General features: G+C 37.2%; 1 protein-coding gene across 3 annotated transcripts in view; it reads right to left on the bottom strand.

Moving 5' to 3' along the window:
* The window catches only part of PDE7A (phosphodiesterase 7A), a 140,132-nt gene that overhangs the window by 40,334 nt on the left and 74,593 nt on the right, over positions 1-25,205 (bottom strand). For all 3 annotated transcript variants that reach the window (XM_077166889.1, XM_077166886.1, XM_077166887.1), the window contains exon 3: positions 14,921-15,004. In XM_077166889.1, the coding sequence (XP_077023004.1) occupies positions 14,921-15,004 (84 nt within the window). The remainder of the gene's footprint in view (positions 1-14,920; positions 15,005-25,205) is intronic.

Consider the following 25,205-nt stretch of genomic DNA (forward strand, 5'->3'; position numbering starts at 1 on the left):
GAGGAACCTGAAAGGAAACAAAATAGTGAAGGCCACCATAGAGAGGGAAGGATATCAAGCTGAAATCCTTAAAGAGTATAAAGAAGAGGATATAGAGGGAACAGAGAAACTGGGAACAAGGAAAAGTGACTATGAGAATTTAATTCACACTTTTATTCACTGCTAAAAACTTCAGTCTATGGCCCTATTATACAACATCGGATCCTATTACTAATTTTCTCTTTAGCTCAGTCTGTAACACAAAGCACACTATTATTTATTTTATACCATAATATACAATATACTAAACTTGTATTTATTAAACACCAGCTACCATCAAGTCAGGACCACTTACTTTAAGTCCCAGGCTTGTTCTAGTTTGCACGGTTACCTACATTCCAATCCAGTTTAGAAAGCCAACATGGCTCAGTGTATTAATCAGGTTGCTATTAAAGAGCTGTTGGCACTGCTGGTTCTCTTCTAAAATATCACATTACCTCACTATGAGACAAAGGACAAGCTTATCAGCCTCCGCCAAAATTAAATGAGCACTGTTATCTAATGATCATAGGAATTACTTTTTATAAAATTACTCTGACTATCCATTCTTCGCTTCTCTGAGCCAAAAAATAAAATGTAGGATAGCAGGAGAATTTAGAAGCCTTGTTCTCTTGCTTTTCCCTGCTGATACTAGGAAAAGGATGGCAAACACAGTTTAAGAAAACAAAGGGCAAGACGGTAATTACATCTCAAGCAGTATTACTCACAAGAATCTCTCACTGACTATCAAACAAATGGCATGATAAAGACTGCAAATGATCATTAATTAGACAAGAGAGGTATGCCAGTTTGAAAGGATGTATGCACCCTAGAAAAGCCATGTTTTAATCCTAATTCCATTTCGTAAAGGCAGCTGTTTCTTCTAATCCCTATTCAGTACTGTATGTTTGAAACCGTAATTAGGTCATCTCCCTGGAGATGTGACTCAATCAAGAGTGGTTGTTAAGCTGGATTAGATAGAGATGTGTCTCCACCCATTGGGTGGGTCTTGATTAGTTTACGGGAAACCTATAAAAGAGGAAACATCTTGGAGAATATGAGAGATTCTGAGAGCAGAATGACATAGCCATGAGAAGTAGCGAGTCCACCCGCCAGTGACCTTTGAGGATGAAGAAGGAAAATGCCTCCTGGTGAGCTTCATGAAACAAGAAGCCAGGAGAGAAAGCTAGCAGATGACGCCATGTTTACCATGTACCCTTCCAGCCAAGAGAGAAAACCTGACTGTGTTCGCCATGTGTCTTTCCACTTGAGAGAGAAACCCTGCACTTCATTAGCCTTCTTGAATCAAGGTATCTTTCCCTGGATACCTTAGATTGGACATTTCTATAGACTTGCTTTAATTGGGACATTTCCATGGCCTAAAATCTGTTAACTTGCAACTTATTAAACTCTCCTCTTTTAAAAGCTGTTCTTTTTCTGGTATATTGTATTCCAGTAGCTAGCAAACTAAACAAGAGGTTTTAACAAAAAACCCTATGGATCCTGAGACTTGACCACTATTTGCTTTGATGGCCCACAAGAGGAAGACTTCCAAACATGTATCTGCTGCCATAAGGCCATGAAAGTGATGCAGATGCACATAATTATGAATTTCCCTTGGAGAGTACCATTAATTTGTTTAATTCAGTCCTATAAAGTTTTACCTTTCATCCAAGGCAAAGTCATGGTGAATAGTGATGAAATAAAAAACCTGAAGACATTTATACTCTGTTAATTCTTCTTTAAACCTGCCCTTTCTTAAAAAGAACAGACTTATCTGAAAGCCTACTGTTAAGAGTGAATAATTATATTTATCCTACACCTACAGGGCAAGTTTTATGGGAAGATACTTAACTTTCACCGTGAGTAAATAAATGAAAAAAATTAATGAGATGCTTAGAGCAATGGTTTTTAGCAGAGTTGCACGCACTGATTTGGAGAGGCAGTAAAACAGAGAGATAAAAACCACAGACCTGAGCTAGACACACCTGATTTTGAATCCCAGCTCTGCCCCTTTTACCAGTTGTGTGGCATCATGCAAGTTACGTAAGTTCTCTGATCCTCAGTTTCCTTGTCCGTAAAGCAGGCTTAACCAGACTCTTATAAACATTAAATGAGATAACACATGTGACATGTCTTTATTTTTTTTTTTGGCAAAAGGTAAGCACTTAAAGTTAATGGTTATAGTTACTATATTATACACACCAAATATTTTAAACACATGACTGATTTAGCATTATTGATTTTAATAAAACCCCCTATTTTTTTTCATGACAGTGTAACCAAGAACTTAGGATTTAAGAGATGATTATAGTCACTGAATCATCATATAGATATTCCTTTTTGCTTTCTGGTATACTGGAGAAGACAGAGGAAAATATCTGACACTCTGAATTGAAATCTAGCTGCCCTGATCTTTGATCATGATTATATAACTTTTATCTTCTTCCCCTGTGATTATAAAAACCTTGGGACTAACCCTCACTTGAAGCCATTTATCTACTTTTTCAACTTTGGAGTCTTGTGACCACTAAAGACAGACCCTAATGTTTATTAATAAAGGGCCTTGGGTCAGCCCACGACTAACCATTCCAAGTCCAAAATTATCTTGATAATAGAGGCTGGATCTAACCAAATAGGCCCACCTGACATGCACAGTAGCCTTGTCTTTAACCTTTAGGTGATCTATACCTCATTAAAATACTAAAGCTCACTTCAATCATCATATTAAGGCTTTTTTTTTTTTTACATACTTTCTGTGACTAAGCACGTAATCAATCTGCACATAAGCAACAATGAGATCACCTCTAATTACATCATTGGGAGCCACTGTGCTCAATATCCTAAAACCTACCCAATTTTTGATACTATAAAACTATCAGAATTACTGCAGTTCAGGAAGACAGATTTTTGGGTTGATAGGCCATCTGCTCTCCAGCTCCATGCCTAGCAATAAACTCTTTCTCTCTCTCAAACCCTGATGTTTCAGGAACTGGTCATTTAAGAGCATTAGGGAAAGAATCCACTGCCTCTGTACCTTAACACCAGTGTCATCCTGAAGACCATTGTCATGCGTTTGTACTACAGGAACAACCAGACACATTTAGAAGATTTAAAATTAATATGTGTACAGTTTCATTACCTGAAAATGAATACAGGTAGTCCAAAGTTTACGATAAAACAAAAAAAAACGAATAAAGGAGTTACACAAGATCAATGTTAATATGCAAATAAAGCATATAACCAATATTCTTTTCCTTAAGCAATACTTCTAAAAAAATTGTTTATTTATTCATTTTTAAATATTTTAAAAAACATATAACAAATGCAAACATTCTTATGATCATTCAATTCTACATATATAATCAGTAATTCACAATATAATCACATAGTTGCATATTCATCATCATGATCATTTCTTAGAACATTCGCATCAATTCAGAAAAAGAAAGAAAAAAACAGAAAAAAAATCATACATACCATACCCCTTACCCCTCCCTTTCATTGATCACTAGCATTTCAATCTAAATTTATTTTAACATTTGTTCCCCCTATTATTTATTTTTATTTCATATGTTTTACTTGTCTGTTATAACGTAGATAAAAGGAGCATCAGACACAGGTTTTCACAATCACACAGTCACACTGTGAAAGCTATATCATTATACAATCATCTTCAAGAAACATGGCTACTGGAACACAGCTCTACATTGTCAGGCAGTTCCCTCCAGCCTCTCCATTACATCTTGACTGACAAGGTGATATCTATTTAATGTGTAAGAATAACATCCAGGATAGCCTCTCGACTCTGTTTAGAATCTCTCAGCCATTGACACTTTATTTTGTCTCATTTAGCTCTTTCCCCTTTTGGCCAAGAAGGTTTTCTCAATGAGTCCCAGCTCATTCTAGGATTTCTATCCCACGTTGGCAGGAAGGTCCACACCCCTGGGAGTCATGTCCCACATAGACAGGGGGAGGGCAGTGAGTTTGTTTGTTTTGTTGGCTGGAGAGAGAGGCCACATCTAAGCAACAGAAGAGGTTTTCTTAGGGGTGACTCTTAGGCCTAATTTTAAGTAAGCTTGACCTATCCTTTGTGGAGTTAAGTTTCATATGAACAAACTCCAACACTGGCGGCTCAGCCTATTGTCCCTTAAGCCATTCTCATAACCTTAGTTTGCAGAGTTCAATGTTCACTTTGACAGGTGTTGATAAATAAAGAGATATAAAGTCTTTTAAAAAGATTACTCTACAGATTAGGCACATTCACTCTTCAGAGCTGGGGTATATGATATGTTGTATATCTCATATGCTTAACCAGGACTTCAACATAGCTTCTTATTCATTAAATTCTGAATTCTCTTATTAGTAAGCTGAGAAAGAAAGGAGAAGAATGTATGCAAGGCTGTAATACAGCACCTCCTTCAAATGTAATGTTCTAAATAAAGTCTTTAGCTAAATCTCCAGAAGGTTCCAATTCCTCCAATTCCACAAAGCATAAGAGAATTTAAACTATCATTAAACTGTATTAAGATTGAGTTCAAGCCACATCAGTTCCCTAATTTGTGCAATTAAGTTACAGAACTAATAGAATATTCTATTCTTTCAACTTCGAAGCAAAGAACCAGTGGTTCTCAAAAGCTCCATTTCTTAAGAGTGATTCTGCACAAGCAGGGCTAAGATCCACCAGTGAGGGGATTGTTACAGGAAGGAGGAGGAGCATGGGTAATAGAGAAGATGGGGAAAAGGACACAGGATTTTTGTTTCCTGTAGTATCTAGATATTGTTTTGGAACAGAACAACCAGAAAAAATGCCAAGACAAGTGAATGACTGGAACAAACTAAAATTTAACAAAAACAACAGACAGAATACATCCTTAGTCTGTAATACTACCACCAAAAGCCCAGGTTGGTAAACAGGAGTTTGAACAAGTGACTAAATTATAAATGATGGACAAGCACCTAAGCAGGTGTCATGGTCAGGTTCATGTGTCAACTTGGCCAAGTGGTGGTACCTGTTTGTCTGGTTGGGCAAGTGCTGGCCTGTCTGTTGCAATGAGGACATGTCATAGAATTAGATCATGATCACGTCGGCTGCATCCACAGCTGATTCCATTTGTAATCAGCCAAAGGGAAATGTTTTCTGCAATGAGTGATGCCTAATCTAATAACAGGAAGCCTTTTAAAGATGATTGAGAAGAGACAGGCTCTCTTCCTGCTTCAGCTGGCAAGCCTCTCCTGTGGAGTTCATCCAGACTCTCCATCGGAGTCGTTGGCTTCGCAGCCTGCCCTGCGGATTTTGGACTCTGCATTCCTGCGGTCACGTGAGACACTTTTATACATTTTATATTTGCAAGTGTTCTGTGTTGATTCTGTTTCTCTAGAGAACCCTAACTAATACAGCAGGCAAACAAATAATGGCTGAAAAGAGTACATTTGTGAATACAAAAGTAATGACCGGGCACAGTAGAGAAGTTACGATAAGAAGGAAAAAACTATGACAAAGAAAACTGCACCACAAAGAGGAATGCCAAGCAAAGGATCTTTGTGCCTAACATGAAAAAGAAAAGCATTAAAAGCTACAGAAAAGAATATTTACCCTTGTATAGGAGTTACTGCCCATTAAAGACTGAGATAGTCTAACACCATAAAACTAAATTGGCATGAGATTTTAAGCTTAAAATATACAAAGAAACAGATGATTTTTTTCCTGATCACATAACTTAAGTATAAAACCAGTGAACCAAACCCTTGTTGGTTGCCTGCTGTATAAAACAGCCTTGTTAGGAAGCAACACCAGATCAAATGCATATGAAGACCTAAGAGAAATCTTAAGGAGAGTTTGGTATGTTTTCACCGTGGACCACTGTACAGGTTTAAAACTGCTGTGTACCCCAGAAAAAAACATGTTCTTTAATCTTGAATCAATATTGTTAGGTGGGATCTTTTTGATTAAGTTGTTTCCATGGAGATGTGATCCACCCAGTTGTGGGCGTGACCTTTTGATTAGGTAGTTTCTATGGAGATGTATCTCCACCTATGCAAGGTGGGGCGGCTGATAGGAGTCCTTTAAGAGGAAGCCATGTTGGGAAAAGCTTCAGGAGACCCAGACATTTGGAGATACAGAAAGGAAACTCACCAGAGGAAGCCATTTGAAAGAAGAAAGGAGAAGCTGGGAGAGAAAGCTAGCAAACATCACCATGTGCCTTCCCAAAAGACAGAGAAATCCCAAATATCAAGGGCCCTTTCTTGAGTCAGGTATCTTTCTCTGGATGCTGTAATTTGGGTACTTTTATGGCTTTAGAACTGTAAACTTGTAACTTAATAAATTCCCTTTATAAAAGCCAACCCATTTCTGGTGATACTGCATTTCTGGCAATTGACAAACCAAAATGACCATTATAACAAAGCCAATCTGAGACGCTTAACCAAAGAGCAGTAACCAGCCTGAACCTGATTAACAATTAATACAGATTATGTTTACAGAACTACAAATAGGATACTACAAAAGTTAACTGATAGAAAATATAAAACTTTAGTCAATTCAATGCAACAAGAATATACTGATCTCTACTATTATGATAGTTCTCAAAGCCTAAGTTTGAGAACTACCATGTTACAATACAAATATTCTGAAAACTCCCTTGTTGCATTATCATTAAAGTGAGAAAATGAAGAAAAAGCTCAAGATATTGGACAAAGCATAGCTATATGGAATGGAACATTACCATGTGACAGGATTTTTTTTAAAAAGGAAAAAATTGTATTTGGATGGACACGTAAAAACATCAGAAAGAAACATATTCCTTATATTATGCCTTGTCCTAGGTTGGCAGAGAGACTGTACCCTCCAGTCTAGATGATGTCGATAAGCTTTGGTGAATTCCATGAAAAGAACTGTCAAGCTAACAGCTCTCAGTAATAAGTAAATAAATAGTTAATAGCCATACCAGAATCTTTCAAAAGAACATCAGATATTCTATACAGTCATGTGGAGTAGAATTATAATAATGTGTGTATGTTTAACTGTATCAGTATTTGTTATTACTGAAAAAGATTTATTAAATTTAGGGACATAAAGTTTAGAACAAATGAGGTGATTATGTAACAAAAAGTCAACATGGAATTTCTTTTCATCAAGTCCAATTAATATAAGACTAAAATATTTTCTTCCAAGATATAGCCAGTTGAACAGAACAATCTGTGTAGGATTCTTTGGGGCTCTTAATTCAGCCTACTGTAAGGAGGTCACGTTATTCAGAAGAGGGAAGTTAGAATGAGTGAGTCTCTTGGAAATCACTGTAATATTGAGTGAAAGCAGAATCTTGAGAAAGCCTGGTGAGAAGACGTCACATTAAAGATTGAGGTTCACTCTTCTGTTGCTCAGATGTGGCCTCTCTCTCTCAGCCAACACAACAAGCATACTCACTGTTCTCTCCTTCTCTGTGTGGAACATGACTCCCAGGGGTGTGGACCTTCCTGGCAACAAGGGATAGAAATCCTAGAATGAGCTGGGACTCAGCATCAAGGGACTGAGAAAAACTTCTCGGCCAAAAGGGGGAAGAGCTAAATGAGACAAAATAAAGTGTCAATGGCTGAGAGATCCACACAGAGTAGAGAGGTTATCCTGGAGGTTATTCTTTCACATTATATAGATATCACCTTTTCAGTTAAGGTATAATGGAGAGGCTGGAGGGAACTGCCTGACAATGTAGAGCTGTGTTCCAGTAGCCATGTTTCTTGAAGATGAATGTATAACGATACAACGTCTGCAATGCGACTGTGTGATTGTGAAGACCTTGCGTCTAATCCTCCTTTTATCTACCTTATCAACAAATGAGTAGAACATATGGATTAAAAATAAATAAATAATAGGGGGAACAAATGTTAAAATAAATTTAGTAGATTAAAATGCTAGTGATCAATGAAAGGGAGGGGTAAGGGATATGGTATGTATGAATTTTTTTCTGTTTTCTTTTTATTTCTTTTTCTGAATTGATGCAAATGTTCTAAGAAATGATCATGAGATGAATATACAACTAATTGATGATACTATGAGTTCTTGATTATATATCAAGAATAGAATGATCATATGGTAAGAATGTTTGTGTTTGTATGTTGTTATGTTGAATTAAAAAAAAAAGAATGAGGTTCAGGAGCAAAAGAAGCCCAACTCCAGGAGACAGAGCTCTGGGTTACCTTTTGGTGTAAGCCAGTCTCTGCCAGTCTCTCGCTCTCTCCAATCAAACAATCACCTTCTCTTTCTCTTCTCCCACTCCTCTTCTTCTCCCCACTCATTTCCTCTCCTCTTTTCATCTCCGCACTATTCATTAGTGCTCTCTTGTTAATTGTTATTAGGTACCTCAAACTTGTAACAGAATTTTCAATGTGTACAGTCAGGAGATTAAATCAGTTAAAATTATTTGAATGAAGGGCATCAAAAATCAGTTTACTCAATTGAGGGAAGGAAAGGAGAGCTGTGGTGTGTACTACTGAGTGACACAAGAAAGAATGAAGTTGTGAGGCAAGCAATGAGGTGAATAAACCTTAAGGACAGCATGTTGAATGAAACAGCAGAAACAAAAAGACAAATATTACCATGCCCCATTCATATGCACTAACTATAATGTACAAACTCGGAGAATTAAAGTCGAGAGCATGGGTTATCAGGTTGGGGCCTATTGTAAAAGGGTCCTAGATTGTAAACTCTTACATCAGTCACATATATTCAGGAGTTGTAACTGTTATTTATAAATTCTGAAATACTGAGCTATTTGAGTATATATAATCTGGTTGTTTCCTGAAATTTCGAATATGTATGTGACACCTGAGACTCTGAATTAGAACACTGAAGCTATGAAAGTCAGTATTACCCCATGCAGCAATTGTTAAAATAAGGTGAAAAAGCGATCAGACTTCAACTAGAGAAATGAATGAAGCTGATTTGGATAGTACTAAGGTAAATCAGAATACAGGGTAAAGGATGATATATGGCTCATATTTTCAAACTTCAACTTCTGTGTGAGTCCAAAAGGGGAGATGTTTATTTGGTACAAAATTTATATTTTAGGTAGCACATTACCTAATTTAACTTGTATCATCAGTTTATTTGAACACCGTAAGTACATGGACTCCTAAATAGGGTGTGAGAGCTTATTGGTTTGTACAGGTTAGTGTGATACCCCGATACGTTATCAGAGTAATTTAGGCAGAGAATAAAAAAGTATTTGCAAAGTCCTCTCGGGGGACTGGGAAGAAAGGAGGAAATATTAAACTTCACCCTGTGGGGAGTTCCTAATATTCTGGCAAGCAGTGGGGACAACCAATTCAATCAAAGGCTGAGCCTTTGATCTTGCGGGTTGCCCATATGAAACTTATTCCTGCTAAGCTTATTTATAATTATGCCTAAGGGTCACCCCCAGAAAACCTCCTCTGTGGCTCAGAAGTGGCCTCTCTCTCTCTAAGCCAACTCAGCAGGTGAACTCACTGCCCTTCCCTCTCCTCCATGGGTCATGACTCCCTGGATGAACCAGGACCCAGCAACATGGAATTGAGAAAGCCTTCTTAACCAAAAGGGAGAAGAGAGAAATGAGACAAAATAAAGTTTCAGTGGTAGGTATTTCAAACAGAGTTGAGAGATTATCCTGCAGTTCTCTACACCTGCTATATTAATTCTTATCTTCCTAATCTCTCTTAAAACCACTCTAATCATCAGGATTCTCCAACCACCACAACCACCATCAGTGCCCTCCACATTGCTAAATAAATTCTCATTCCTCATCCTATTACATAATTTGACAAAGTTAATATACCAAAATTTGATTTTTTTTCTCATATTTGGTATGAAATAGGGGATAAAGATTCATTTTTTCCATACAGACATTCAACTGACCTAGCACCATTTATTATACTGGCTGGAACCTCCAAAACAATACTGAATGCAAACGTTATAAAGGATACTCTTCTCATTTCAGAGACAAATATTACATTATTAAACATGATATCTTCTATGAGGTCTATAAGATATCTTTTACATTCCTGGAAAAATAAAGCTTGGGTCAAAATAAATTATTCTTCTGCTATATTGTTGGACTACATTTGATATCAGGTTATTTAGGAAATTTCATCTATATTCATGAGCAATATTGGCTGGAACTTCTGTTTTTGTCATGTCCTTTTCAGGTTTTACTATCATGGCTATACTGCCCTTCCATAAGAAGTGGAAAAGTATTCTCTGCTCACCTATCCTCTAGAAGAGTTTGTGGATGAAATTTTAGTTTTTTTCTAGTACTTTGGAGCTATTTTCTTTTATTTTCTAGGTTGTTTCTGTTACAAAGGAAACTGAATCTGTTTCTGGCAATCTCAAAGTTACTCCCTTAAAGGTAATATGATCTCCTTCCAAACCACCCTCCACCCACCCCTCTCTCTCTCTGCCTTTAAAATTTTTTCTTTGACTTTGGCTACCACAGCTTTACTTTGACATACTTAGGGGTGCTTTTCTTTTATGTTAGTCTGCTTGAGATTCATAATGCTTCTTGAACCTGTGACTTAATGTCTTTCATCAAGTTTTAGAGACTTCTTAGTCATTATCTCTTCAAATACTGTTTCTGTTATATTTTCCCTCTCTTCTCCTTCTGAGACTCCTAATTACATTTTTAAAAATCGTGTCAGCTTAAACGTGGAAGATAAAAATTCTTTGATCATCCTCCCAAAATGGAATCCAATGTTCTCCCCTTTGAATGAGAGCAAGCTCACTGACATAACTGACCAACAGAATATGGAAATGTGATAGAATGCTGTCCATTTTCCAGGCTCAAACCTTAAAAGACTAGACACCCTCACAATTCCTGACTCTTGAACACAATCTCTTGGAACACTTGCTTTGGGGGAAGGCAGCTAGCTGCCATGGGAGACAGATAGGCTGGTCAGACCCAGAAATTCCAACTATCCTGCCCCTGGTATAAGACATTTGCGTGGAGGAACTGTCTTGGATAGTCCAATCCCCATTCATGACATGTTGAAAAGAACAAGGTCCAAAATATGGCCCCAACTGAAGCCCAATACACTATGAAGCATGAACAAGCCAAACTTGATACACCAGAACTAAACTCCCAAAACTCAGAATCATGAGCACGGAAAAGGCTTTGTTTTACACCAATACATGTTGAAGAGGCCTTGAGTATCCTACGCAATTCTACTAGCTGTGTCAAGAATGGTAGGCCCTGACTACTCTACCTAAGCTGTTCTTGAGAGTTATGTTTGCAGCAAGCCACCTTGAGAGATAAGGTAACATCTTTCTCTGGGACACAGAGTAGGTTTACCCCAAAAGGGATTAATCAAATCCCCCAACCTCATTGTTCTTCAGCTACAACCTAAATTCAATTCACTGTGTTCACAGTATCCACCTGTACCCCCTTCATATAGGTGCTGCGGGACCTGCAGGACAAGGGGAACTGACACAATATAAAATGCATGCTGCTTATTGTACCATAAATAACAGCCTTTTCTCTCCAACTCTTGAGTCTGTGTCTTCTTCTAGCATCCAGGAAGTAGTAATAGGCTAACTTGCTCGCTTCCAAATAAGGTAACATCCCAGACTCTGTACAATTCTCAAAAGTAATGTAGGAAATGAGAACATTTTTAATATGCCTTTTCTAAATTGTTCATCCTTTTGTCTCTTTATGTTTTCTTCTAAGTGTTTTCTTCTTATCTATATTCCAGTTCACTAATTTCTCTTCATTTGTCTAATTGAGTTCTTATTAAAGATATGATTTATTTCAGTTTTAGAGTTTCCATTTAGTTCTTTAGTTCTCTGCTGAAATTCTCAAACGTGTTATTTATTCCTCATGAACATAATTATATTTAGTTATTTTATAACCAATAAACAATAATTCCATCATCAAGATCCCTTGTAGGAAAAGGGCTGGACCCAGGGTTCCAGGAAGATGGCAGAACAGGACACGATAGGTCGAGTTCACCCCTGCTCCAAGGAATAACTAGAGAAGGGACAGGAAGGCAACTGAGATGGCGATGCCAGGGTCTAAGTGACCTGGGAGGCTCTTCTATACCACATAGGGAGGTCCTGGTTACAAAAGCTGAAGAACTGACACGCAGAGAACTGGAGATCACCTACCTGGTGCAAACAGTCTAACACATCCCTTTCCAAATGGAAGCCTGGAGCCCTCAAGAGTGTACAGACAGGGAGACTGGGACTACGAATGCTCTACCGCTGTGTCCCTCACACCACACCCTGCGCCTGCACTCCAAGGTCTGCCCGAGCGGCACCACATACCCACAGCCCCCGCAGCACACCTCTACAACCCATAACATACATCTCATGCTTAAAGGCACCAGTGTAGTGTCCCCAACCAGTGCCTATACCTGCGCTGCAACGTATCACCATACTGTTGTGCCCTGGTCCATCCCACATCTATCTCGCAAATACAAAGCTTTAGACTACTTAAGGAAATCAACTTACAAAGTAAACAATCAAGATATGTAGATGCAAGAAGAAAGAAGACAACAGAAGATCACTAAGCATATCAAGATACAGACAGATATAGCCCAGTCTAATGACCAAATTAAAACACCGGAGACAAAGACTTTGAAACAACTAATCAAAGATGTTCATATAACTCTACTAAATAAAACAAATGGGGTGGCTAATGACATAAAGGAGATCAAGAAGACACTAGAAGAGCATAAAGAGGACTCTGAAAGAATAAATGGAAAAACTGCAGATATCACAGAGATTAAAGATGCTGTAGACCAAATAAAAAATATACTCAAGAACACAACAGCAGATTTGAAGAGGCAGAAAAAAGAATAAGTGAACTAGAGGACAGGACAACTGATTTCAAACACTCAAAACAGCAAATGACAAAAAAAAGATGGAAAATTCTGAATCGGATCTCAGGGAAATGGTGGACAAAACAAAGCTCACACATATAAGAATCACTGGTGTTCCAGAAGGAGAAGAGAAAACTAGTTAAGGATATAATGGGGGAAGATTCCTTGTGGTTCTCTTTCAATGGCCTGTTTATCTTCATTTTGGGTCACAGTCTTATCTCCTTATGCCTTTCTATTTTTATTTTATTTTTATTCTTTTTTGGTGTTAAAAAAATGGAATTTAATAAGTTACAAATTTACAGTTCTAAGCTTATAAAAATGTATAAACTAAGGCATCCGGGTAAAGATACCTTCATTCAAGAAAGGTCACTGCGTCTGGAACACCTCTGTCAGCTGGGAAGGCATGCTGGCCTCTTGCTCCTGGGCTCTGCTATTTTCACCCTCTGCCTCACTTTGTTTCTCTGAGGCTGGCTTTCATCTCTTGGCTTCTGCCTTTTTATTTTTCTGTATTTATTTATTTAGTTTTGCATGGGCAGACTCCAGTAATTGAACCCAGGTCTCTGGCACAGCAGGCAAGCATTCTGCCACTGAGCCACCAGTGCACACCCTGCCTTTTCATTTTTTAAACAAGTCTTGACATTGTACAGGAAAAAGTAGGTGGCCAGAGATCTAAATGTCACTGATCACCTCCATCTAATCAATGATAGAACAATTTCAAAACTTGGATATCTTCTTAAAGTGTAGCACTTTTGGGGCTCCAAGCTAGCACAAACATTCCCCCTTCCCCCTACACACACACTCCTTGGTGGGCTCTGTATGCCTGCTTTTGTTCTTCTAGCCTTAAAAGTCTATGAAAGTTCTGTTCAGCGTCTCATTCACTTTTCCAAGAGCCAGCAGATGCTACCAGGGGAAAAGTGGCCTGAAATGTCAGGCTTATTTCTCTGCCTTAACAGCATTCAAATATGCATCTTTAATATTTGGCCAGTTTAAAAATTTTTTCAGTTGGGATGTTAATACAAATTACTTTATCCAGTATTGGCGATTGAATCCTGTCCTCCACAAGGCAAGTCCAAACCCCCAGTCTGTGTGCATGAACTCACTTGTGAATGGGGTCTCTGAAGGTGCTACTAGTTAAGGTGAGCACTCATTTGTCAACAGAATCTTTGAAGGTCCTATTTAGATGAGGCCAGATTGAATTAGGGATGGCCTTAATCCAGTTATGAGCCCTTATAAGGGGAAGAAATCGACAGACACACACTACTGAGCAGGAGGAGCAGAAACCACAGGAGGAGAAGGAGGGAGAGAGATTTGCAGGTGACAGGAAAGATGCCAACAAACCACCTCCAGAACGCTGCAGGCTTTGGAAAAACCACAGCCTGTGTGATTTGCTGATACCTTGACTTTGGACTTCTAGCCTCCAAGACTGAGAGACAGTAAATTCCTGTTGATGAAGCCAACCATTCTATGGTATCTGTCATAGCAATATCGGCAAACTAAAATCTCAGAACTACCAGAAGCAGAACTCCACCAAAATAAAAGCTAATGTGTTCAATATCTAAAGGTTTTAAAAGTTCTGCTTTTCCTCTTTCATTCAAGCATAGGCCAGACCCATCCAGAATGTATACTTGTTTTTAAAATATGCACACCAACAATCGTCTCTAAAGATGATGTGTATCTATCAATATACCATAAGCACAAACCCTTGTCAAACTATGAAATACCTTTATGACATATCATTACACAAAAACACTATTATGCGGCAGTGAAAATCATTTGGCATAAAACAATTTTTCTAATACTTTTAAAGAAGAAAAATGGACAAAAGTAATTTCACATTTAAATTATAAAGGATAAGAAAAGCAGTATCAGCTTTCACTTTTTAATATCTTCCTCTTATAAAAGTCTCTAAAGTTTACTAACATCAACTAGAAATGAAGTATCATTAATCAAGATCCATTTTTTCAAAAATACCCCAAACATAATTTTTTCATGTATTTTGCAAAGATTTGCAATTTAATGTAAATTAAAGAGAAATATTGCTTCTGCCAGCACTTACAGTGAAAAATACGAAAATCAATATATGGATGAGAACCTCTTCTTTCTGATTCAAATCCTGCTCGACTCCTTACACGTACATCTCCTAGGCAGGGACAAGAATATAACATTAAGTTTAGAAGGTTGTCATTTGGGAAGAAGCTCCCATACAAAGATCTCTGTAGTGGCATACTCATAAGTAACAACCCACTAACTATATAATGATATATAAGCAGCGAGGAGTTAAAAGCTGACTTGTTATTCTCATAAGGATACACTTGAAGAGTATAAAACGTGAAAGGGTTCAAAACATTTCAGTACTGAATGGACGAGGAGGATTTCGTTATTTAATCTAATCATCATCATCACCATTAATATCACCTACATTTTAAAGTTAGTCTTCTGAAAAACGACTTGAGTATATGATAGCCCCATCTAACATTTTAATACTTACATGAAGTTAAAGAAAAAAAAAGTTATTGGGAAAATTTTACAGAAGATAGAAAATCCACAGTGGAAAAATGTTAAGCCACACAAAGAAGCAAATATTTATTAAGTGTCAGCTCAGTGCCTAGTACTCTACTAGGGGCTATAACACATATGAAGAAATAGGAAATATATTACCAAATCTCTAGTAGCTTACAATTTCATAAATGGGTTGAAAATTTTAAAAAAATATTAAAGACTTTGTTTTAATTGTTTAATCTGATCAATATTCTCTTTTCTTTTCTTTTTTTTCTTTTGGCAGGGAAGACTCTTAAACTCTGGTCTCAAAAAGCTTAATTTTGTTCCTAAATGTACCCATATGACTTTTGGATCTATTTCTCTGTACAGCAATGTAAACACACATGGCACTTTTTTTGGGCATGGGCAGGCTCCAGGAATCGAACTCAGGTCTTCAGCATGGCAGGCAAGAATTCTGCCACTGAGCCACCTCTGCACCATCCTATTGGTACTTTTTAAAGGCATGATTTTCTTTTATTTAATTTTATTTTTATTGATATATATTATATACTCACATTCCATGTAATCATCCAAAGTACAATCAGTGGTTCACAATATCATCATAGAGCTGTACATTTCTCATCACAATCGTCTTTTTTTCTTCTTTGTGAAAAATAACATATATACAAAAAAGCAATAAATTTCAAAGCACATCACAACAGATTTCAAAGTTTGGTATGGGTTACAATTTCACAATTTTAGATTTTTACTTCTAGCTGCTCTAAGGTACTGGAGGCTAAAAGAAATATCAGTATGATATTACAATGATTTGTTAAACCCAACCTTCTCTGTAGAGCTCCACCATCACTTTTGATCTTTTCCCTACTCTTTAGGGGTATTCAGGCTATGCCCATTCTAACTTTTTCATGTTGGAAGGGGCTGTCACTAATACAGGATAGGGGAGGATATATGATAGTTGATGTTCTGGAAGGGCTGGTTCCTCTGCATTTCAGGACTTATCAGGTCCAGGGACCCATCTGGAGGTTGGAGGTTTTGGAGAGTTACCCTAGTGCATAGAACCTTTGTAGAATCTTATATAATGCCCTAGGTGTTCTTTAGGATTGGCAGAATAGTTTTGGTTGGGGTTTGGCAAGTTATGATAGGTAGCAATGTCTAACTGAAGTATATGCATAAGAGTGACCTCCAGTATAGTCTTTCAGTTCTATATGAACTCCTTCAATCACTGAAACCTTATTAGTTACACTTCTTTTCCCCCTTTTGGTCAGGATAGTATTGCTGATCCCACAGAGCCAGGGCCAGGTTCATCCCTAGGAGACATCTCCCACCACACCAGGGAGACTTTCACCCCTGGATGTCATGTCTCACATAGTACTGATTTCACTTGCAGAGTCTGGCTTAGAGAGAGAGAGAAGCCACATCTGAGCAACAAAAGAGGTCCTCCAGAGGTGACTCTTAGGCATGCCTAGAGGTCGGCTAACCTTCTCCGCTACATACATAAGTTTCACAAGGGTAAGCCTCAAGATCAAGGGTCTGGCCTATTGATTTGGATGTCCCTAATATTTGGCACAGTATCTGGGTTTTTCCTGGCAATAAAGTTTAATAGATTCATATTTTCTCCCATCTCTCAAGGGACTTTTGCCAATACTTTTGATTATTTGCTGAATATACTCTGGGATGTATCTTGGCATTACATTAAGCTATACAGGATTAAAGGCCTTCATTCTTATTCTGGGCTCCCTGTATTTGGATTGCTGAAATGATTTATTCCAGCAGATTAAGAGAGGTTATGTGCTACAGAAAATTTAGGTTCTGGACAAAATAAACCTTTTTCCCTTTGGTCTCAAAGAGTAGATGAGGTTCTAAAATACAGACAATGTTTTCCTTACCTCTGTATTATGAGCTACCTTAATCCTGACCTAATTGATTTTTTTATCTCTAAATACCAGGTTATACTTATATAAAACAGCCTCTCAAAATCCAGAAATAACAATTACCGCTCTGGACTAAATGTGACTGCCACAAGAGCTTACAATCTAGGCCCTTGCTTCCTTATAAGTATTTTCTAGATCAGAACATACAATATTTGCTCTTTTGTTCCTGCTTTATTTTGCCTCATCAAATGTCCCACAGGTTCAGTCAAAGTATTTCATGTCTCACTTCGTTCCTTTTTGTTACCAGCACAACATTCAATCATATGTATACAACATCATTCACCACTTTACAAAGGCATTATTTTATTTAATCATCGAAACAATATCTAAATATTTCACAGTTGCAGAAAGTGAAGCTTTGAGAATTTAGGGAATGTGCCCCCTGTTACAAAGCTAATGTAGAGGAGGGCCAGGATTTTTTTAAATAAATAGGTTGTTTTTATTAGAGAAGTCATAGGTTTACATAAAAATCATAAAGAAATACAGAATTCCCACATATCACTCTCATCAGTAACACTGCATTAGTTTGGTACATTTATTACAATTGATGAAATAGTATAATTGCCCTAGTAATTCTAATCTATGGCTTTTTACATTATGGCTATGCTGTTGTCTTTCTTAATTTTTTTTATTCCAATGAAATATATACAACCTAAAGTTTTCCCCTTTTTACCAAATATATAATTCAATATTATTAATTACATCCACAATCCTATGCTACCATCACCACCATCCATTTCTCCAAACAGAAACTACCAATTAAGCATTATCTACTCATTCCATACCCCCACCCAGCCAATGGCAAACTATTCTAATTGCTGACTCTATAAGTTTTCTTATTATAACTATTTTGTACCAATGAAATCATATAATATTTGTCCTTTTTGTGTCTGGCTGATTTCACTCAACATGATGTCCTGAAGGTCTGTCCACGTTGTCACATTTATCAGAATTTCATTACTTCTTATGGCTAAATAATATTCCATTATCTGTACATACAACAGTTTGTTACCAATTTGTGGCCTTTTAGATTGCTTCCATCTAGGTCCACAAAACAACACGAGCATTTTGTTCAATCCTTTGGCAGGGACACAACTGCTCCCATGTAGGCTAAGTCACCTGACCCCTGTCTGGTACTGTTTCCTGGGGAAAATGTAATACTAAGGGTGCAAGCATCTTCTTTCTGGCCTCTTGCTTATATTATCACAGTAAGTGAGAGAAGGCTTGACTGTTAATTTCATCTTAGCTTGTTGTCTTAAGGGACCAACACCTAGCAGCTCAGCTCTTAACAGTTTATAGAGAGGGATGGAGACAGCAAAGAGGAAAAGGGTTCACATTCACAGGGAAATATATATAACAGAGCAGGAGAAAATTGAGGGTTAAATTCAAAGGCAGGTAAGATTAACAAACTGAATTAAAAAGGGAAAAACAAAAAGGAAGACAACCAAAGACAGCCTCTTGGCAAACTCTTAGATTTAAGAGTAGAAAAGAAATTAGTGAAGAAAGCAAAGAAAACATAGAAAAGTAGATGAAGAATAAGGATGGCTGAGTACATAGAAGTTGAGGGAAGAATTCTGAGAATGAGGAGAATATAGTCATGGAAGACTCCTCTTAAAAATGATAAGTAAGCTTCCAGGAAGATGGTGGAATAGGGTAGGCTAGATTAACCCCTGCTCCAAAAAATAAGATAGGGGACATGGAAAAAACAATCTGGACTGCAGTCCTGGGGGGTGAGTGGCTGAAGACAGTCTTCAATATTTCTCAGGGAAGAGAAAGGTGGGGAGATTGGGATGGGGGATGCAGGGCGGGTCTGATTCCCTCCAGGGATGAGTGGTGCGTGGGGAAGTACAGATCCAAAGGAACAAACTGTCCCTCCAATCCAACCTGCCCCAACAGCTAGGTGTGGAGCCCAGAGGCATACCTAGCCATCCACTGGGAAAAGCCACGCCCCCAGGTGCTATGAACAGCCATCCTGTCACAGTGAATGGTGTACCCATTATGCACCAGGCACTGCAACCGGCTGCCCCATCCCTGTTCCCAGCCAGCCACTGCAGTAAGGGAGGGGCATGCCTAAGGGGAGGCAGTGTCTCAGGAGTGCCACCTACTGGGAATAACCTAAGCGCAGTCTGGCAAACATCCTATCTGCCTAGCTTTTTAAAACAATGTATTCTTTCTAAATTTTTTATTATTATTATTATTTTCATCTTTTATTTTTTATATATATTTATATTTTTTAAATTTTCTTTCTTCTGTGGCTATCAGTCTGAGTTCACTCCCAATATATCTTGGGGTGTCTCCTAACGTCAAGGCCTATTATTGCTCAAGTGTTTTATTTTATTTTATTCTTTTTTGGGGGGCGAGGGGGCACATGGGCTGTAAATTGTGCCTGGGTCTCCTGTGTGGAGGGCAGGCATTCTGCCACTGAACCACCCATGTTACCACTGCTTAGCCTTTAATAGACCCTCAAGTGGAAGTGTACCCCCACATGAGATAGTTAGTCAGGGAATGACTAACAAACCAAGTACAAAAGGGAACATTCAATGTAAAACCAAGTAAACACAAAACTTTAGATGAGTGAAGGAAACCAACTGGCAAAATTACCTTACTAACATAATCAAATGCCCTGAACATAACAGAAAATCACAGAGCATGTGAAGATACAGGCAGAAATGGCCCAGCCAAACAATCAAATCAAAACACCAGAGGGACAGAGAATACAGAAGAACTACTCAAGAGCATTCATAAAGAAATAAAGGATATGAGGAAGACAACAGAAGAGCATAAGGAAGAATTCAAAACATCAAGAAGAAAAATGGTGGATTTCCCAGAAATGAAAGATACAGTATATCAAATTAGAAACATATTAGAGATACATGATAGCAGATTCAAAGTAGAAAAAGGAAGAATAAGTGAGCTAGCAGACAAACAATTTAACTAGAGCACACAAAAGAACAAATGGCAAGAAAGATGGAAAAAAAATGGAACTGGATCTTCAAAATTATGAACAAAAAGTGCACAAATATAAAAATTACTGGTGTCCCAGAAAATAAGTAAAGGGCCTGGAAGGTTAGTTGAAGATATAATCAGGGAAAACTTCCCAACTCTTATAAAAGCCATAAATATGCAAATCAAAGAGGCCCAAAGAACCACAAATAGAAAAAAATCCAAATAGGCCTACTCCAAGACATACACTAATCAAACTGCCAAATGGTGAAGCAGAAAGTCCTGAAAGCAGCATGGGAAATGTGATTTACTACATACAAGGGAAAACACCTAAGAGTGACTTCGGACCACTCAACAGGCACCATGGGAGGCAAGAAGACATCATACCACTGTAAACAAGAAGGGCTTCCAGCCAAGAATTCTTTATCCAGAAAATTAAGCCCTCAAAAGTGAGGGAGAGATTAAAATCTTCAAAAACAAAGACTGACGAACCAGACAACAAGAGACCTGACCTACAAGAAATACTGAAGAGACTTCTGTCACCTGAAAAAAAAGACAGGACAGAGAGGTCTCGGGGAGGGCACGGAATTGAAGAGTATCAGTAAGGGTAACTTAAAGGATAAAAAGAGAGGGAAAAGAATATACAGACCTGACAAATAAAACTAAAGGATAAGGTGGTAGATTCAAGCATCTACAGTAATAACTTTGAACATTAATGCACTAAAATCACCAATTAAAAGATACAGATTGGGAGAATGGATTTAAAAATATAATTCATCTATATGCTGTTTACAAGACCCAAGGACACAAAAAGATTGAAAATGAAAGGATTAAAAAAAAGGTGTTCTATGCAAGCTGTAACCAAAAGAAAGCAGGAGTATGTAGCTATACTAATATCAAATTAAAAGACTTTACTTAAGCTGTCGAAAGAGACAAGAAAGGCTAGTACTTATTAAGAAAAAAGGACAATGTACCAAGAGGAAATAACAATCATAAATGTTTATGCTATCAATCAAGGAACTCCAAAGTACATAAGATAATCAGTGGCAAAACTGAAGGAAGCTATATAAAGTTTTAACAATAATAGTAGGATACTTCAATATACCATTTTCTATGATAGTTAGAACAACTAGACAGAGGCTCAACACGGAAACAGAGAACTAAACAATACGATAAATGAATCAGACCTAATAAAGATAAATAGATCATTATACCTCAAAAGAACAGGCTATACATATACACTCTTTTCTAGTACACATGGAATGTTCTCTAGGATTATTACAACCTAGGACACCAAATAAGTCTTCATAAATTTAATAAGACTGAAATCATCCAAAGCACCTTCTCTGACCACAAAGGAATGAAACTAGAAATTAATAATCACCAAAGAACCACTGCTTTCAGTGGTTTCAATTTAAATGTATTCAATTCCAATATATTGAGATTAACAATACACTCTTAAATAATGAGTGGGTCAAAGAAGAAATTGCTAGAGAAATAGGTAAATATCTTGAGATGAATGATAATGAGAATAGAGCATATAAGAACTTATGGGGGCAGGTTATGGTGGCTCCTACCATGCAGGAGACCCAGATTCGGTCCCCGGTGCCTGCCCATATTAAAAAAACAAAAAGAACTTATGGGATGTGGCAAAGGCAAGTGCTGAGAGGAAAATTTATTGCTCTAAATCCCTATATGAAAAAACAAGAATGAGGAAAAATCAAAGACTTAACTGCTCACCTAGCAGAATCAAAGAAAGAACAGCAAAGTAACCCCAAAGCAAATAATAGAAGGGAAATAAAGATTAAAGCAGAAATAAATGAACTGGAGAACAACAAAATAGAAAGAATCAACAAATCCAAAGGCTGGTTCTTTCAGAATATCAGTAAAATCAATGGATGCCTAGCTAGACTGACAAAGAAAATAAGAAGGGGGACATAAATAAAACAAAATCAGAAATGAGAGGGGGTTGTTACCATGGATCTTAAAAAAAATCACAAGAAACACTATGAATAACTATATGCCAAAAAACTAGATAACTTAGATAAAATAGACAAATTCCTAAAAAAACATGAACTACCTATACTGACTTGAGAAGAAATAGAAGATCTCAACAAACCAAACACAAGTAAAAAGATTCAATCAATCATCAAAAATCTTCCCACAAACAGAAGCCCAGGACCAGATGGCTTCACAGAAGAATTTTATCGAACATTCCAAAATGAACTAACACCAGTCCTGCTCAAACTGTTAAAACAAAATTGAGAAAAAAGGAACACTACCTAATTAATTTTATGATGCTAACGTCACTCTAATACCAAAACTGGATAAAGATGCTACAAGAAAGGAAAACTACAGACCAATCTCCCTAATGAACATAGATGTAAAACTTCTGAACAAAATACTAAACAAATCAAATCCAATGACACATCCAAAAGAATTATACATCATGATCAAGTGATGTTTATACCAGGAATGCAAGAGGGGTTCAACACAAGAAACTAAGTCTACATAATATAGCTAATTAATAAATCAAAGGGAAAAATCATATGATCCTATCAACTGACACTGAAAAAGCATTCAGCACAATTTAGCACCCTTTTCTTATAAAAACACTTCAAAACCTAGGAATCAAAGGAAACTTCCTCATTATAATAAATGGCATATAAGAAAAACCCATAGCCAGCATAGTATTCAATGGAGAGACTAAAAGTCTTACCGCTTAAGATCAGGAACAAGACAAGGATGCCCTCTGTCACCATTATTATTCAACATTGTACTAGAAGTTCTAGTTAGAGCAAACAGGCAGAAAAAAGAAATAAAAGACATCTAAATAGGAAAGGAAGAAGTAAAATTTTCATTATTTGCAGATGACATGATCCTATACTTGGAAAACCCTGAGAAATCTACACCAAAACCACTTGAGCTAATAATTTGAGCAAAGCGGTGGAATACAAGATTAATGTATAAAAGTCAGTAATGTTTCTGTACACAAGTAATGAGCTAACTCAAGAAACAATAAAAGAAAAAATTTGAAAAAATTTCAAAATAGTGGCCAAAAAAACATCAGGTACCTAGGAATAAGCCTAACCAGTGATGTCAAGGACTTGTATACAGGAAACTATAAAATACTCCAAAAATAAATTTAAAATGACCTGAATAGATGGGAAGATATTCCATGCTCATGGATAGGAAGGTGGAATGTCATTAAGATGTCAATTCTACCCAAATTGGTCTACAGGTTCAATGCAATACCAATCAAAATCTCAACAACCTACCTTGAAGACTTAGAAAAGCTAGTTATCAAATTTATTTAGAAGGGAAAGAGACCTTGAATAGCTAAAGATATCCAAAAAAAGAAGAGCAAAGTGGAGGGACTGACACTACCTGACTTAAAAGCTTACTATAAAGGCACAGTGGTCAAAAGAGCATGGTACTGGCACAAAGGTACAAGTATCAACTCATGGAACTGAATCAAGAGCGCAGAGATACACCACCAACTCTATGGACAACTGATCTTTGATAAGGACCCCAAATCCATGGAACTGGGACAGATAGTCTTTTCAATTAAAGGGTATGGAAGGATAGGATATCAATGGCCAAAAAGAAATGAAAGAGGACCCCCACCTTATACTCTATATAAAAATTAATACAAAATGGATTACAGATCTAATGTAAGAGCCAGTACCATAGAACTCCTATAAAAAAATGTAGGGAAACATCTTCAAGATCTAGTAATATGACGCAACTTCTTAAACTTTATGCCTAAAGCACAAGCAGCAATAGAAAAAGCAGGTAAGTGGGAACTCCTTAAGATAAGAACTTCTATGCTTCAAAGGACTTTGTCAAAAAGGTAAAGAGGTAACCAACTCAGTGGGAGAAAATATTTGGAAATCACATATTGGATAAAGGCTTGATACCTGTGTACACAAAGAAATTATCCAGCTCAAGAACAGAACAAACAACTCAATTACAAAATGGACAGAGAATATGATTAGACACTTTTCACAAGAGCAAATACAAATGGCTAAAAAGCACATGTAGAGATGCTCATTTTCATTAGGTATAAGGGAAATGCAGATCAAGATGGCAATGAGATATCACCTCACACCTTTAAGAATGGCTGCTATTAAACAAACAGGAAACTACAAGTGTTGGAGAGGATGTGGAGAAACTGAACCACTTAGTCACTGCTGATGGGAACGTATACTTATTCACTTTGCTCTTATTTCCACAGCCACTATGGAAAACAGTTTGGCGATTCCTCAGAAAACTAAATACTGAGTTGCCCTATGACCTAACAATACCAATACTCAGTATATACCCAGAAGAGCTGAAAGTAGTGGCATGAACAGACATTTGCACACCAATTTTCATAGTGGCATTATTCACAATTGCCAAAAGATGGAAACAATCCAAGTGTTCATCACAATTGACGAGTGGATAAACAAAATGTGGTATAAATATACAATGGAATATTATGCAGCAATTATAATGAAATGAGGTTCTGAAGCATATAACAATGTGGATGAACCCTGAGGACATAATGCTGAGTGAAATAAGTCAGACACAAATGGACAGACATTGTATGATTTCATCACTATGACTCTGGTAATGGTAATCTCAGAGGTTACACTGTAGAATATAGTAGACCTAGAGGCTCACAGAAACTAGAGATGGGGGAAAGGCTACCTAATGAGGTTGAACTTAAATGCAAGGGAACATACAGAAGTGATGGTAACTAATTAGTAGGGTTATAAATAACATTGCCATATTAAAGGTGAAATATGATTGAAAAAGGATGTATAGTGTCATGTATTCCACTGATTAAATCTACAATTATAAATAAATTCTTGTATCAACTATTTCAAAAGTTTGATATTGGACAAGGAGCCAGTAGTAGAGGGATTTAGGTGGAAAACTAAAATTGGATGCTATGGCCAATAGTTAACAGGAAGACATCAACAG

The sequence above is a fragment of the Tamandua tetradactyla genome, chromosome 6 (genome assembly GCF_023851605.1).
Source record: "Tamandua tetradactyla isolate mTamTet1 chromosome 6, mTamTet1.pri, whole genome shotgun sequence".
In the NCBI taxonomy this organism is placed as follows: Eukaryota; Metazoa; Chordata; class Mammalia; order Pilosa; family Myrmecophagidae; genus Tamandua; species Tamandua tetradactyla.